The sequence below is a fragment of the Acyrthosiphon pisum genome, chromosome A1 (genome assembly GCF_005508785.2).
Source record: "Acyrthosiphon pisum isolate AL4f chromosome A1, pea_aphid_22Mar2018_4r6ur, whole genome shotgun sequence".
Lineage (NCBI taxonomy): Eukaryota > Metazoa > Arthropoda > Insecta > Hemiptera > Aphididae > Acyrthosiphon > Acyrthosiphon pisum.
Genome location: NC_042494.1, coordinates 124043079 through 124060448, shown reverse-complemented (window position 1 = coordinate 124060448; position 17370 = coordinate 124043079). Strand labels below are relative to the sequence as shown.

The following is a 17370-nucleotide window of genomic DNA, read 5'->3' as shown; positions in this document are numbered from 1 at the left end:
CTTTCCTATCAGAAAAGGTACTGTTGAAGAAAATCCAAGCACTTTTACCGTCCTAAAAGGTGATGACAGACACAAAAAAAATAAAAAAAAAAAAAAAAACACACATCATTGTAAAATCAATACATTCATCATTCCACTCGGAATTTAAAATACACAAATATGCAAATTAAAACTTTGTATTTAATTTCGCCATTTCATAAGACAAATTTATAACTTGCAAGCAATCCCGAATCCTATATAAAATATATATTTTTTAGGAGTGAAATGTCAATGAGGGGTGGGGGGGGGGTTTAACACTCAAACCCCCCCTGGCTACACCACTGTATATTACAGATTGTACATAATATTCTTGTTTTCCAATAAAAAAAAAAAAAGAAAGGAGAATATACTGAACAAAAAAAAAGCTTGTACGATTATGCATTTATTCATGTGCATATTATGTCATTATGACGTGTATATTTCATAAACATTTAACCATCCTTAAGTTCTTAACAAAATATATAAAAACATAGAGTGTATCTATTATCTAAGTCACAGATTATTCTGTGTCTAAGTATCTAACGATAATACGATAAACATATCGATATAAAACGATCGTTCAAGAAAACACAATATGTGTATGGTGTATCCAATAATAGTATATAGCCATATAGGTTTAAAATAACTATATATAGTGTTAATGGATTGTATAATTTAATTATTTACACTATAATAACACAGAATAATATATGAAATATAAATTAAAAAAAAAAAAAAAATAAATATAAATATAATAAATATAAATAAATATAAATTTCATATATTCTGTGATAATAATAAGAACATAGGTATTTTATGAAATGTACACATAATATGCTGATATACACTTGTACGATGTACGATGTACCTACATAAAAAAAGAAAAGGAGCAACAATTTCAATTGTTGTTAAATATGTAGCACAAATATTTTCAAAATTAGATTACATCTAGTTAAATGCCAATATAAAATATATTTTGTGAACATTTCAAGTATCTATGGTTATTAATTTCTGAATTACGAAAATAAAACAAATCAATTTCATCGAAAATTTTTGTTCAATCAATAATTTTTTTTTCACGCTGTTGTTTTGTTAGTTCTTAAGTCTTTACGACTTTACTATTGTCAAATGTTTAAATTTAGGTTTGAATGATTTTTTATTTGTTTACGCATTTACAATTTATATGAACTGTAGTAAAATAGTGAGGACTAATTATTCCTCTCAATATTGAATATGAATTATAGCTTGAAATAAATTATGTTAATACTATTAATAAAATACCTATTTGAATAAATAATTTTAATGAACACTTTGTATACAGTCATTTTTTAAGTACCTAAATATAATACATACAATTTTATGTAATGTGAATATTTTTTAAATGTTGGGAGTTTCTGTTTTAAAAATAAAAACAAGAATAAATATTAATTAACAAGTTTCTATGATAAAAATAATTTTAACGAGGTATAAAATTCATTTTTTCATGCTATGATTAATAAATAACAAACAACATAAGTATAACAATATATAATAAACATAATTTTAATGTCTGAAAATTATTGATACAAAAAAAAAATTTTAATTTAGACTTTGGCTATAATATTTGTATATAAAATTACTGAAAAATATATATATATATTTTTATAATCATTTAGGTTTTTATCAACCACAAAATTTACAAGTAAAAAATTACTAACAATCCTAAAACAGGGTATGGCTAAGGATATAATATTTTAGATTTATAACATTTTGATATTACTATAATTTGTATCACAGTCATTTAAGCTCTTGGACTAATTACTATGGTAAAATAAATTACAAGAAAAACATTTAGTTTGAAAAAATAAATATTCTTAATCTACATTATTGGTTTAGAAATAATTTGCTTCGAACATACACCTTAAAATATATATCAAAAGATAAAACAATTTACAATTTATAAAAGTTGTCTGAAAAATTTAGTAATATTCAATTGGTTTTTTTTTTTATGTTTGACTTGTAACTTGTATTGGTTTAATTTATAAATCATTACTTCACAATTTACATGGTCGATGGTCATATCTATCATCACTCAAACATTATAATATGCATAAAATAACACAGTTCAATACAAATATACATTTATTTATTTTCCCATGCATATTGCTATCATATTATCAAAGTTTAATATGTTATATTGTCTATCAAAAATGTTTGTATAAAATTGGTATACTAAAATTTTAAAATATATAAATATCAAAGAAATTTGTAATGGTTTAAATATGAATACTGGGCTTAATATAATTCGATTTTTAACTATATAATTGTGTATATCAACATTAAATTACTATACAAATTATATAATTTTAAATTAATTTAATATTTATATAAAAATTGATGATTGTTAGTACTTTTAAGATTGGTAAACATAATATAGTACTTATATTATTAAATTATATAAATAAATATAAAAGTAACAAACAAAATTGAAAATCGTATAATGTTCACAATATGTTTTTATGAGGTGTATAATGTTGGTAATCGGAAAAAAAAGTCCCACGCTAGGAAAAAAGTCCTGAAAAAAAAGTTTGGTGAAAAAATTACCGAAAATCTTATTCTTGTAGGTACTTGTACAGTTCTATAGTTGTGCTTTGTATTTTAGTGGGTAAGTGTAATGAATAAAATGCTTGTACATATTATATATTTGTCATCTACCATAAGAAGTAATAAATAATAGGAAATAAAGTTTACTGGAAAATTTACCAAAATACTTATTCTTATACTGCAGTTGTACAGTTATACTTTGTACTTATTTTAGTGTGTAATGTATAGGTAGGTGCAAACTATATTTGTTATCTACCATAATAACTATCATAAGCCGTATATTTTGATCCTATATTAATTGGTACACTAGAAAATTCCCATTTCCGAACACCAGACACAGTCATAATAATATAGGTAATGATAGACTCTTGCCAGTCTTTTGGATGACATCGTATAGTATTGTAATGTTTATACGTTTGTTTTTAAATTTTATATATTTTTTTCACAGTTTATAAGCAAGTTTAAAATTAAAAAATTGAGTTGGAATTAATTAATTCTAACAAAAAATACACTCAAGTTTGCGAATAAGGTATTTTTCTACAATTTCCACAAAGAATGTTCTAGTTTTCTTCGTTGGAGGTGTTCAAAAAACAGCTCTATGAAATGTCCATGTTTATTAAAAACTGATTTAAACATAACTAAACCAACTTTGATTTCTGTAAATAACAATCATGTACATGAAGCAAATGAAAATCTTATTTCTGCGGCTAAAATAAAAAATCTAATGGTGGAAAAAGCTAAACTAACAATTTACCAGCTAAAATTTTCGGGGAAGTAGTATCAAACGTTCCCCGAAGTATACTCGCTGAATTGACAAAAGAAGAATATCTAAAAAGAATAATTAGAAACCACAGAGCATGTAATGATCTACCTAAACCTACTTGTGATAAGAAATAAAATTTTTTTATGATATTATATGACTTTTTATATAACTATAATGTATTTTTCAATACAATTTTAACATATATATACTTCAATTTTGATATATTTTCATTCATTTTTATCGGGACTTTTTTACTGGGACTTTTTTTTTTCCGCGATTCATAATAATATGCAATATACATTGAAGGAATGTTGATTAAAATTGAGGAATTAAGTAAATACCATAGTGCATGATTATTTAAAAATAAAATTATAAAACATATTAAAAACCCTGAACTCCACTAGATCGTAGAATTGTTGATGTTTCATCTAGATTGAGCAATTCATCTTCATCAGAAATAGGTGAATCTTCAAGTCTACCACTTTGCTGAACCTTATGGTATTGTATTTTTATACGTCGCAATAAACCAACTCGATGACGACTTCTATGCATCAAAATGTCATCAGTCACCCAAAACATAAGAGCCTATATTTGTATAGAAATATTATATAATTATTTATAATGCTAAATTAATAATAAACATTAATATAGTTCCTTACATTTATAAACAGAGGTATAATAAGCATGACTATAGTTAATTCTGTTCTAGGGTCAGTAAATGGTGACATGATAAATTTTGTGATAACTCGCCAGATGTCTAATGAAATCAACAATGTAATAACAATTTTAACACAACATAAAAGTGACAAATATAAGCCACACTGAATAAACCAGATTCTAATTGACTCTGGTTTTCCTGAAAAATCAAAAAATAAATTATCACTAGTAATAAACGCTGAATCTATTTAAAAAAATATATTATAATCAAATACATAAAAAGTGGTATAAAATGTAAAAAACTGAATGTGTAAAAAAAAAAGAGGGTGGGCAAGTTTTTATTGCTCTGCTGAAAATTTCCTTAAACAGCTCAAAACAAGTCAAAATATTATTAAAAATGTCCATGTATCTACTGTAATTTGTTTTAGAATTACACCAAAAACCGATTTAGCGTCCAGGTTTTCCTTAATTTTTTTTTTTGTTTTTCACAACGCTTTCGAACACTAATGTGAATATAAGATTTTGACCTCCCTAATGCACCAACTAGTTAAAAAATATTTTTCTTTATAAGACACCAAGTGATACACAATTATTCCACTAAACCATAATACCAAGTACTAAGAAGTAAGAATGCATACAATACTTATTAAAATCATACCATATTCTCCAAAGTTAAAAGATTCCCAATTTTTTACTCTTGCTACATGTTGTGAAAATCGTATACCAAAAAATATCAATAATAGACCAAGTGACGAATCCATTAAAAAATGAATCATATACCTAAAAAAATAAAATAATTAATTTAAGTATTTGAAATTTATTAGAAAAACCTTAAGTAAATAAAAAAAAATTATGATTTATAATTATTTAATTATAGACGGTACAATATAAAAATAGCTATAGATATTCACCATGTGCATGGATCGCCTTGAATTTGACCAGCCAAAACTAAATTTGCTGAATGCATTAGCAAGGACCCCATTCCTTGTTTAGAAGTATCAAAAAACCATACTTTCCAGGGTCGTCGATCATATTTTGGTTCACAAAATCGTTTTACTGATAACAAACATATTACACATAAATTTTAAACGTGTTATTTATCAGTTTACTATTCATACTAAAAGACAATAAGGTTTGAATATTAATTTTTATAAGAAATTGATATAGGTTATTGATATTCAACAAGAGGTGAAACCTTTAAAGAATTTTAGAAGCATCTTGATTATGTAACATCAGATGTAAGTAATATTTATAAAAAGTAAAAAGCAAGTACTTATTATGTAAACATCAATAAAAAATCAATATTTTAATTTTTGGAAAATATACTATTTGTAAATATTTATAAGATAAAATTGTGAAAACATGTGTATATTTAATTGACAGAGAATAATTAACTTGAGGAGAAGCTTCCCTTGGAAAATTAATAAAATATCTGTTGCATTATAAATTGTAATACAAATGTAATTGTAATTAAAAGCATGTCTTACTTATTAAACAGAGGAATGCCAATGTAGCCAAAAGGCCTTGTAGGAACCATCCAAAATTACCGACTAATGCATTTGGTTTGCAATGCACATCTGGTTCATCAAATATGTCTACCGTCATGACATATATATTTTAAGCCGTGGTTTTACAAGAAAGAAACCAGCACTTATGTTTTTATAGTTACTGTTACAAAAGATAAAATATAATGAACGATCGGCAGATAATTGTAAGCTACTTGAGTATTATTGGTAATGCAATGTAAAAATGTGTACATGATCATAATTGATTCATTTTAGTGATTAAGTAAATTGTAAAACTAATTCATTTAATAACTACCGTAATGGAAGACAGATATCACGTTAAAAACAAAATCATAGATCCATTCAGTTTTAACAACTACGGAATAACTTTTTTTTTTAAATTAGAGTATTGATGAAAATAATATGTTAAAATACTAAATCACAATAAATGTTATCATTTCTTTTTTATCAACTTATTTTTTGTTATATTATCTGTTATCTCACAGATATTTTTTTATCGGAGAAGATCAGCTGATAGTATCAGTTTGTTCCAGTCAAGGTCAAGGTGTATCTTGGTTAGGTTTGACAATATAAACACAGAATAGATGATTTCATCTATTCTGTGATATAAAGACAAATTGGTAAGACAATTTCATAGTGATAAGTTTCACAGACCACAGTACAATAATAAAAACATTTTTATTTTCGCGGCTTTTTATTTTTTGCGGTATAGATAAGAATATATTAGGTGTGTAGCATGTCAAAATATTTTCTCATGGTGTGTAGCATGGTTACGTACTAACATTTACTACGAATTAAGATTTAGTGTAGAATTATTTCGTATACTTAAATGGTATGTATCACAGAATAATTATGCTAATCAGTGTAATATTTATTATGCACGATTTAAGATATACTTTAAATCGTGGTACTATGTAGTTGTGTTGATTGCATTTCTAAATATATTTGTAATGGTTGATTTTATGTATAATTACTATAATTCTATATTTTTTTGTTTTGTTCAGATCCACTTCAACTTTTCCTAAAGTTTTGAATTGTATCAGCTTGAAACTATTATACAGTAGACATTTTACTAGGTAATTGAATACTTGAACCTAAACATTGTATTACTAACCTTGCTTAAATAACTAATATTGTTTTTCAAATTAGGCACCATGAACATTTTGAAAGATAGCAGAGTAGTAAAATATATTTCATCATTAGATGGATTGAGTCCTGCCCAGGATGTGTTCACATTTTGTGAGTGCATCAATAAAAATAATACACCAGAGGATGCTCACTCTAATATTGCAGTTCCTTTCAGTAGTAATCTGGCTGAATTAGCTGCTAACCGAGGGCCAAAAAACGTAAGACTGATTGTGATGTACATAACAACCACATCTTATTTCAACGCAGATACAATGAAGTTCTTAGTCAATGAAATGTTACAATGCAAAGACGTTGGAACAGTTGAACAGTATTATAATGTTATTGATAAAAACCTCAAGCTACATCCACCATGTGCTCAATACATGGATAAAGAGTATGAACAATTATTGCTTAGTTCATATAGGAATCATTTTGGGGAAATGACTCTATGGGATTATATAGTAGAATGCTTGAATAACATAACAAGAGGATCTCTTTTATTCGGGGACGATGATGCATTTGATTTGGCATTCAAAAGATGTTTTAGTTTTTGCATATGTATTTTGCAAGTTGACTTTGAAGTGTCCAAAAATAAAAATAAAAGATCTTTGGCCGCAAAATGTCTAAAGTATAAACTTGAAAGAAAAACAAGAATGAGTGAAATCAGCACACTTTTGGATAAGTTATATAACACTGGGTATGATTTTCAAATGCCTGTTATCCATCTTGCAATACTTGTAAGTCAGTTGCAATGAAATTAAAATGTAATCTTTTCGTCTTATGCGCTTATTGTTTGATTGCATTTATGTAAATAAGGTTTTTTTTATTGTTTAAACAAATATAATCAGTTTATTGTTTATCATAGACAACGAAGAGACCGAGTTGTTTTTTGATGTATTAACATTTGAAATACTATTTAGTGTGTAACTATTCTTTATTAAAAAAATATATATATATATCCATAAATAGAATTTTAAAAATTTTTATTATTTCTTCTTGAAACATCATATAATGTATTGAAATTAGTATAGTTTACAGTTTACTCATACATTACAATTTCTGGCTCTAGATTATGTGGCCATACATTTACAAGACTCAAGTTGTACAAATTATTTTACTCAACATGATTATGATTACCATTAGTATAATCATATTATTAATGAAATATAAAGTCTGTTACATATAATCAATAATGATTACACTAATATTATAGTAAGAAAATTATTATATCAAAGTGGTACAAATACTATGATTATATGACATCCCTCATCTTGTATAAATTATATTATATAACATATGGTATATGTGGTAATATAAGATATGAAAGCCTACAAGTCTTTATAAATAATTTCATTTAAGAAGTGGTAGTAAGTCACAAAAACAAAAATATCGTTAAGTTACTAGTGTTATTAAGAAAATACTTAACGCATTTTGAAGCGTATTGCAATATTTTCAACAGGAATGATTAAATAGTAGATAATAATATTGCAAGTATAAAATATATAAATATTTAATTCCTATGAATGGAATTGTGTTTTTTGCACTTCAGAAGATTGAAATACATTTATTTTTACCTTGCACTGAAACCATATTATTTAATCAGTTTTTATATATTTTATACAAAGGGATTAAAACGGTTTTAGGATTTTGAAATTTACTGGTAAATAAAATAAATAAACTCATAATCAGTAATTAGTACGAAAGCGACTACTCGTAGAATAATTCAAACTGTGGCAATAGAATAAACTTACTAATTAAAATAAAATTAACAACTATTCCAGTAACATGTTAACCTAATTTATTTTTTTTAAATGTTTGAGAAAAATAATTAAAATACCTAGTATGGTTACATAAATCAAAATCATACTGAATTTATGATACTCTTTAAAATTTAAATAATATTATGTTCAATGAAAAAAATACATACAAATTATTTATTTTATATTAAATTAACTTCATTTAGCCAATAACATGCTATAATAATGGGCAAATAAAATTAATTACTATCTTTTGTTGACTTATTTAAGTTATAAATAAATTACAATGTAATTAACTATTCTCGTACATTCAAAAATTTCATAAAAAAAGTTTATTTTTTACCAATCACCAAAGTAACATTTAAGTACAATATTTAAAATAACAACACTATTGGTTACATTAAAAATTAACCCATATCTATAAAAAGTAATATTTGTCTTCACGACAGATCTTATTAGAAAACAAAAGTGTTTGTCTTATATAACCTCCACACTTATAAGTACAGAGCACAATAACTATTTCAATTTAAAATATCACAAAGAACATATCAAAAATATTATATATTTTAGTGCATTAAGTGCATTAACAAAAATCATATATTTTATTTGTATAACATAATTGTTAATATATAAAATACAACCATCAACAAATTAATCAGTTTTTGATTTTAGTTCTTCAGAAGGCGATTCAGGTACTTCAACATCTTCATCAAATCTACTTTGATCCACGGGATACAACCTAATATAATATATAATTAGTTAAAGGATGAGTTCATTTAAACTTCCATAATGATATTATTTACCATCTTTGATAGATATAAATGAGAAAAACTATATCATCCCTGAAACAGGCTAATCGATGGGCAGTTGGCATGGGAATGATAAATGCAAACAAGTCGTCAATGAAAGTGTTAAATGCCTGTACAACATAATAGTTTAAAATAAATTGTGTACATAAAAAAATTCTAAAAACTCACCTTATACATAAATGTTTTCCAAGGAAGATTAGCAACTGATTTAAGTCTATAGTTGATAAAAAGTTGAGGTAACATGAAAAGAAAACCAAATGCATAGACTCCATTGACAAGACTTTTGATACTCCAAGAATACCAGCTAAATACATTTTAGATTAATACATTTCAAGTATCATAATACACAAATTAAATGAGGGAAGATCAAACCTTTTTTGTGGTTCATAGATAAGTGAATAAATAGCAGCACCAGCACACAGTGGGTATAAAACATACGACAGATATTTCATGGATTCAGCATCAAACTTTTTAGTATCCTCCTCAGCACGATTTAAGGTTAATTGTTTCAGTTTTAGATTTTTCCAATCTACTGGTATGATTTTAAACACTTTCCAAATCTAAATAATTGTAAGAAAAATTTTAATGGTGATTTACAGAGTATGCTCATCCCTATTTTCTATTTAATAATGAATTTTTGAAATTTCTAAATATATAGACTTTATTTTGAAATTCTGGAATTTTTTTGTACAATGGTCATCTGTAATTTTCAAATTTTATATGTTTTTGAGTGCGAGCACCCATAGTTGATCTTAACTACCACACCACATGATCGCTAGTGTGCTACAATAAATAATGCACTAAAAAAAGCACCGTGGCGTAGCGAGAAACATTATAATATTTCATGTAGTAAATATTTTTATTATATTTTTAAATGCTTTTTCAAATACAATAGTACATACAAATTAGGAATGTCACTGAAAAATATGATTGTAGTTCTGATGATACACATTGTGTGACGGTTGATGGTCACATGGTAGTCAACGTGTTAAGGAGTTTTCTGTTAGGATACAAACTGCTGTATTTTAAATAACAACCCCTTTATGGCTTATTTTACTGTAAATAATTAACATTTTCGAATATTTTGATGCAGGAACCTAATTAAAAATTTAAATGAGTTGTTTCACGGTTATTAAAATGTTTATACTAAGGATAATAGTCCTTAAAAATGGTTTTCAAAAATATAAAATAGATATAAGTTTGTATTTAGTATTTATTATAATCGGACCATTTTTACAAATTATAAATACTGACAGATTAATATTAATTACTAAAATATTTTGATCACCAAAGTTTCAATAACCCTAATTTCTTTCAAACCTATTATCATATAGTAGTTTATGTATCAGGTTATATAGTTAAGTAGTATTTATAGTTTAGAAGAGCTGAGTGGAAGACCTCATAAAATATTGGTCCATTACTCCGCTCATCAAACTATTTTCCAAAATTTTATTTTTATACATCAAAATACTACACATAATTTTATAATACTCTGCTGTGTATTATGAAATTTAAAATGCTAAAAATGTCATTTAATTAGTTGTAACAAACTTAAAACTAAGTAAAAAAGGTAGTGGTTTAGTTGACGCCCACCAAGAAATTATTCTCCCGTCACTCAGGTTTAGTTGATGCACACCACTTATATCTCACATATTTCGACAATCAAATCGTTTGTTATTATATTTATAATTAGTTTTATTGTCACGTTAAGTTAATATTTTCCTAAAACTAAAGATTTAAAATATTTATTCTATTTTGTAAAAATTCATTTAAAAAAAAATAATAATAATTATTGAACATTTCAAATTTTATTTATAAATATAATAAGTCATAATGGTTGAAATATTGAATATTCACAGAAATATTATAGATAATATTATAAACAGAAAAGTTATAATACTGTGTTATTCAGAAAAATAAAATAATAAAACTAATTACTTAGTATCCCATACATATTTGTATACTCATTAATCATTATTAATTAGTAGTTATTAGGTACATATTATTCATTCATAAAATTACTGTTGAATTAATCAATATTTGACATTAAATGTGTGGGTAAATAATAATATTTTAATAATGAATTTGATTTAGCTGTGGACCATTAGGTAAAGAAATACATAAAACTAATTTAATTATTTTGTTGGATTTTATCATTAATTAAGCTATCAAAATATTAGAGTACTTCTGTATTTATTATTATTTTTATTATAAAGTGTAAATACAGCATGATGATTAGAACAACGAAAATGCGAGAGAAGTGGTGGGCATTAACTAAACCTGAGTGAAGGAAGAATACTTACGTGACGGCCAACAATTCAACCATTACCTAAAAATATATATTTTTAAAAATGTGTATAGCTTTTGAAATAATGAGTGTTTTACATTAAATGAATTACTTGTTTTTTTTAAAAAAAAAAAAATACAATTATGTTACATTAATAAAATGTCTTATAATTTTTACCTCTATTACAGAACTGATCACGCTTGGTACAATGATCAACATTGAAGCTTTTTCCTCAAACAAATAAAGTAATACAACAGTTTGACTAAAAGCACGCCATATAACGAGACGTGATGATAACCCAGCCATAGATTTTCGTGATCGCCAAAATGATATGTCATTTTTAAAGGCTAGGAAATCAAATAATATCTAAGAACAAATAAATGGTAATTTTTAATTTCATAGAAAACCACGAAAAATGTTTTTATCTCACGTGAACAAATGCAACAATAATTGAAATTAATAACAAATAATGATTGGTATCAAAAATAGCTTTAATCTCATCAATATCTTTATTTTTGAATCCAAATTGCTGCAATGTTACCATAGCTAATTGAGTTTGTGTTAATATTCTAAAAGAAAAATATTAAATTAAAAAATAAATAAGACATAGATTTGACAACATTGTAATGAACTTCAAATCAAAATTAACAAGTTAGATTCACTATATAATTGTGTGCATAATATTAATATAGGGTGATCCACTATCTATATTATTTATAAATGCCTGTTAAAAGGATGTCAGCGCACTATTCGTATTCTCTCTCTAGCCCACGCGCAACATAGACAAAACGCATTTAAGCAAAATCATTTTTTCTATGCGTTTCAGTAATCTTAGAGTAAAGTCACCTATTACAAAAAAGATAGAGAATCAATATTTTTGAGGGAATGACATATCAATTTTATATTTTATTATTATTTGACTTTGTATTCGATTTTCAAAATAAATAAAAAAATTTTGTAAATTTAAATGATGTTTAAATTGTTTTGAGACAATATTTAGACAAATTGATATGTCATTCCTTCAAAAGTATTATTATCTATCTTTTTTGTCATGGGTGACTTTACTCTAAGAGTACTTAAACACATAGAAAAAATGATTTTGCATAAATGCATTTTGTCTATGTTGCGTGTGAGCCAGAGAGAGAAAACAAATAGTGCGCTGACAGCCTCTTAAAGATTTTAAATAATTCTAACTGAGTAAATCAAGCCACTTTAAACAAATGAAAATACTTTACAGTTTATATTTTAATAACTAAACCGATTATATTAATGAATTAAAAACCAAAATATCAATAAAGGGAAAAAGTACTAAAAATCATGTTACAGGTATATCTTTACATTACCTTAGTCCAGTGTAACTCAAAGGTTCATAACGTAACAAAATAGGTACATGTGTAGTATTTTTGTTGATTTTTGTAATATTGAAGGATCTATCGTGAAGAGAGTTATGTAGGAAAATTGGTAAATACTCTTGTTTGTTTTTATATAATCTGAAATAATTATTTTACATACAAAAACATTAATTAGATAATTAAGGATATAGGCTCACCGTTTTATTTTGTAATTTTAAAATAAAAACTTATTTAAATACATATTACTTTTACCTTATATATTGATAAATATCGCTAGGCATATGAATCTGAGAAAAATGTAATGGTTCTTTTAACATGCTAACTGGTAATACAGCCTTTATATGTGTCACTGGTTTTTCGACATTCTTTTTTACATTTTCCCCATCTTGTAGTAATTGAAAAATTTTATATTCAGGTTCTTTGTAAATAGACATTGGTACTAAGGTGTATACAGTATCAGGATCGGTTAATAAATTGGTCCATTTATCTCCAGAATATAGTGTTTCTTGAGCTTTACTTAAAAACACATGTGCATATAATGTTCCATTTCGTTTGGTTAGTCTTGGTAGTTCTACAGCCATCAATCTGCATTAAAATTAATAAAGTTATTGATATTCATTTAAAAATGAGTGTTTGTATGATACTATAAATTATACCTTTCATAAGAATCATTGTAATTTGGTAACAGGAATTTGTTTACAAATATAACTTCTGGACCTCGGGGGTTTGAATGTGGTGCAACAAATATGGTAAGCTAAGAAATGATTACGATAAGAATAATGAAATTAAATTAGAAATATTCATACAGTAAAAATATACTTCTAAGTTTGGCTTTCTTAACAAAAATGATTTCAAACATAGACCTTCACTAGTACATGATGGCGGTTGTACCATTATCCATATTGAGTAAAATAGATTACACAAGTATGTTATGAATAAAACAGTCACAATTGTGGTAAACCCAGGTTTCATGGTGATGACTTCTGAAAAAAATGTAGGCTATATTATACATTATAAAATTTAGTTTTTGTACAGAATTATATTTACACTTGTGATTTAGGTACATTTTTTAATAAAATACCTGTTAAAAATTAATAAGTGAAGTTTTGTTTATTTATTGAGTTTATAATACAATTGAAGTACTTAAATAGGTGGACTGTTGAATTACAACATACATTATTTGATTAATATATATATTATACATGTAACTATGTATGTACATTTAATTACCTATTTAAATAAACTTTAAATTTTCTGGTACACGCACGTCATCATTAATAAAGTTAACAAGCAATAGATCGAGTAAAAATAGGTAATTTAATTTAAATACGAAAAAAATTATAATGGCTAATTATATTTTTTAAAACTAACTATTAGAATATACCTAGATACTTATAAAATTTAAGAATATTTAATTAAAGTATTTTATTACTGCTTTTTGAATTGTTAAAAATATACCTGTAATAATTATTAATTAATATAGCTTGATGAGATACCTATCAAAGTATCAACTTTAACATAATATAGGTAGATTATGAATGCATAATAATATTATAATATATATTATTTTAACCAGGATGAATAATAACTAATAATTAAGATATACTTACAAACAAAATTTGGTTTTATTTCTTACACTTCATGGGTATGTATGTACCTACAAGTGTACTTATTTTAAATTAATTTAGTAGTTTTAAACTTGCAGTTAAATGTCTACAATACCCAATCAAACATTTCATCAGTCCAATAAAAAATTTATGTCATGTACATTTTTGGTTTAAATTTGTATGTTTTAGATTTTATTTAATACTGATGTACGCATAGATTTAAATTTCACTTCGTGAATCGTGGAAACTGTAAACCCAATTGGTAATTTGGCAATTTTTTTTAATATTTATACATAAATTATGTATACACATTTATTATCAGTAATCATTGTGTTATCAAATGTAAATACCGGTATCGCCATAAGCCACGGACATAGCTGATAATGGACCACGGCTTTAGCATAAGGTTTTTAGATAAACCTTGGGCTTTAGATAGATCTCTATCTAAAGCCGTGTAATGGACTGACATCGAATTGGCTAGGGGTGTTGGGGGAATTTAAAATTCCACAGATATTTTTATAAATCTGTGTAAAATTCAAATGTTATGCACCTTTTTTCACTCGTCCCATGGTGTTATTGTTCTATGGTGTTATTGATACAATATTCTGTGCAATTGATATAAATTTATATCATGATTTAAGTCCGTGATTGTTACTATCGAGGTCAAGGTGATAAGGAGGATCAATCCAAATTCAGACTCACAGATCCAGCCATCCAAAGAGTGATGCCCTAATGCCCTATTGCCCTAACGTTGTTACTTGTTATTATTACTATGAGGTTTTATCAATGTTTTTTCGATTAATAATAATATAAAAATTAACGCTTGAGCAGTTGGCAAATGACGTGACAGTAATTATGGAGAATTGAAATAATAATTATATGTCATAATTGTTATTTGGGAATAATTTCTGCCGGTATTGCAGTATCCTAGGAGAAATAAATAAGTCTAAAATATAAACCTAACTACTAGATTTTGAATAATTTTTAATTTTTTTTTTAAAACTAACATGGCGAATCCCTCGGTGAATCCATCAACACGAGTTCCAAAAATGGTTGTTTTTGATTTAGGTATGCTGCTTGGTAATTTATTGCATTACTTTAAGGATATTTCTATTGTAAGTAATATTTGCTTCACTTGGACACCCTTACCATACACTTAAGAATATTTAATTCTTTAATATATAATGATAATAATGATAATTTTTCTACTATAGATTATACATTGTGGCCATTTTGGGTTGACACTCATGTGAATCCCCCTTTTCATAAAACTGGGTAAGTTTATAATTTTAATATTAATTTTATGTAGGTAGGTACAGTTATAAACATTATTGTTGTTTTTTTATTCTTTTAGAGATGGTAAAGTGGTTGATTTCAGAGGTTGTGTAGTTAAATATTATCCAGATACGCCAAAAGTCTTGAAATATCTTCAGGACAAAAATATTGGCATAAGTGTGGCTTCAAGAACTGGAGAAACTGATGGAGCTGAGCAACTCATACAATTATTTGGTTGGAATAAATATTTTCAAAACAAACAAATTTATCCTGGTAGCAAAGACACACATATAAATAAGTGAGTTCTGAGTAATAAATATTATGGTTATATTTCATCAATGCTAGCTAATGTTTGGTTTTATTAATTAGGATAAGCAAAAAATGTAATATCAAACTGGACGAAATGATTTTTTTTGATGATGAACAACGGAACATTGTTGATTTAGAACGTTTAGGAGTAGTATCAATATTAGTAAAAAATGGGATGACAATGCCAGTTTTAATTAATGGTTTGAAAAAATTTTCAGATATAAGATCAAATGTGTGAATTGTTGTGTTATTGTTATAAGTATTACAATACTTCATAAGATATGTAATGTTTGAAACGGAACTTCATTATTGTATTAACATGTATATTTTTTTTTCTAAACCATACTGAAATATTATGATAGAATGATGTATTGTGGTGTTTCCCAACCTATGGGTTGTATTGTGGGTTGCCATAACAAAAAAGGTTGGGAGACACTGATGTATTCACTATTAAACGTGACCATTTAATCTAAATTTAATTATTAATTAGTATTTAATATCTAAGGCCCATTTGGTCCTTTATACAGCATCCATTTTGGGACTCAGCAGAAATTTCTATTACCAACTATATTAAAGATTCCAATCTAAAGTCCTCCGCATTATCTTAAAAGCTCTATTTTACATTTCCAATAATACTCTTCACTTTGACTTTAAATTACCCACTGCTATCAAACTAGCAAAGCTCCATTATAATCTCTTCACTAACTGACTTACTCACTATCCCAACAACCCAACCCTGTTATCATCATCCCTGTCTAATATTTTTTTTAAAATAGACAATTAAAGCTTTTTAATAATAATATAATTACAACTAATTGTTGTAATTTACAACTTATAATATTATTTATATTATGTAGAATAAATACATATACTGAATAGATGTTGGATTGTAACTACCTTGTCATATCAAAAATTTATAGTTTATACAAGTACTTCTGTAATATTAACCAGCTTTTAAAAGGCACATTATTTTTACTCTTAGTGTTTTACAAAGTTACCATCATAACAACTAATTGTTGTTATTTTAAATAGACATATACATTAGGTTGTATATTATGATAAAAATTAAGGAGCCTTCTAATTTAAATATTTTAAATATTTTCTCTGAGACTATAGGTACTCTATATAGTATATTATAGTAATTCTCAAATACTTTTAGATTCTGAATGGAGTGATCAATACAAATTTTACTATGATGTGATTGTGTTTTTTGTGTGTGTACACGATAAGTATAGTTCAAATAGTAGATGCATTTGCAAGGGCAAAATTTAAAATTCTCAGTAGTTTACAAAAGCCCCG

The 17370-nt window shown here is 25.8% G+C and overlaps 4 protein-coding genes across 9 annotated transcripts; 2 read left to right on the top strand and 2 right to left on the bottom strand.

Annotated features, from left to right (window-relative positions):
- Positions 1-1544: 1544 nt before the first annotated feature.
- LOC100161490 (store-operated calcium entry regulator STIMATE) lies at positions 1545-5979 on the bottom strand. Its single transcript, XM_008184166.3, has 6 exons — positions 5843-5979; positions 5509-5689; positions 4933-5077; positions 4680-4801; positions 4024-4220; positions 1545-3949 (listed from the first exon to the last, which is right to left on the bottom strand). Exons 2-6 carry the CDS (start codon positions 5624-5626, stop codon positions 3746-3748), a joined length of 786 nt encoding a protein of 261 aa, XP_008182388.1. The 5' UTR covers positions 5627-5689; positions 5843-5979; the 3' UTR covers positions 1545-3745.
- Positions 5980-6165: 186 nt separating this feature from the next.
- LOC100165608 (uncharacterized) lies at positions 6166-7646 on the top strand. 2 transcript variants are annotated; one of them, XM_008184158.3, is made up of 3 exons: positions 6166-6379; positions 6552-6623; positions 6697-7646. In XM_008184158.3, the coding sequence occupies exon 3, from the start codon at positions 6702-6704 to the stop codon at positions 7428-7430; it is 729 nt and encodes a 242-aa protein (XP_008182380.1). In that variant the 5' UTR covers positions 6166-6379; positions 6552-6623; positions 6697-6701; the 3' UTR covers positions 7431-7646.
- A 1103-nt stretch (positions 7647-8749) lies between these two features.
- LOC100159452 (cleft lip and palate transmembrane protein 1-like protein) lies at positions 8750-14798 on the bottom strand. 5 transcript variants are annotated; one of them, XM_029488221.1, is made up of 12 exons: positions 14603-14795; positions 14491-14537; positions 13700-13863; positions 13537-13634; positions 13133-13465; positions 12872-13018; positions 11959-12097; positions 11706-11894; positions 9614-9801; positions 9410-9545; positions 9236-9351; positions 8750-9171 (listed from the first exon to the last, which is right to left on the bottom strand). In XM_029488221.1, the coding sequence occupies exons 3-12, from the start codon at positions 13850-13852 to the stop codon at positions 9084-9086; spliced, it is 1587 nt and encodes a 528-aa protein (XP_029344081.1). In that variant the 5' UTR covers positions 13853-13863; positions 14491-14537; positions 14603-14795; the 3' UTR covers positions 8750-9083. The 5 variants fall into 5 exon arrangements, with proteins under 5 accessions (XP_029344081.1, XP_029344082.1, XP_003244062.1 ...); XM_029488222.1 differs by having other exon boundaries at positions 13700-13860; XM_003244014.4 differs by having other exon boundaries at positions 14491-14795.
- A 377-nt stretch (positions 14799-15175) lies between these two features.
- Mdp1 (magnesium-dependent phosphatase 1) lies at positions 15176-16949 on the top strand. The gene is given in 4 exon segments (NM_001162699.2): positions 15176-15555; positions 15702-15762; positions 15842-16060; positions 16132-16949. Coding segments are annotated over 4 exon segments (519 nt in total). The 5' UTR covers positions 15176-15494; the 3' UTR covers positions 16310-16949.
- The last annotated feature ends 421 nt before the right edge of the window (positions 16950-17370 follow it).

Coding starts and splice junctions, on each gene's coding strand:
- LOC100161490 (XM_008184166.3), bottom strand. CDS start 5,626: ATGACGGTAGACATATTTGATGAACCAGATGTGCATTGCAAACCAAAT. Junction 5,078..5,508: donor GGCATTCCTCTGTTTAATAA/GTAAGACATGCT, acceptor GTTTGTTATCAG/TAAAACGATTTTGTGAACCA. Junction 3,950..4,023: donor TTATACCTCTGTTTATAAAT/GTAAGGAACTAT, acceptor ATACAAATATAG/GCTCTTATGTTTTGGGTGAC.
- LOC100165608 (XM_008184158.3), top strand. CDS start 6,702: ATGAACATTTTGAAAGATAGCAGAGTAGTAAAATATATTTCATCATTA.
- LOC100159452 (XM_003244014.4), bottom strand. CDS start 13,852: ATGAAACCTGGGTTTACCACAATTGTGACTGTTTTATTCATAACATAC. Junction 11,895..11,958: donor TTATTGTTGCATTTGTTCAC/GTGAGATAAAAA, acceptor ATTTGTTCTTAG/ATATTATTTGATTTCCTAGC. Junction 9,546..9,613: donor ATCTATGAACCACAAAAAAG/GTTTGATCTTCC, acceptor AAATGTATTTAG/CTGGTATTCTTGGAGTATCA.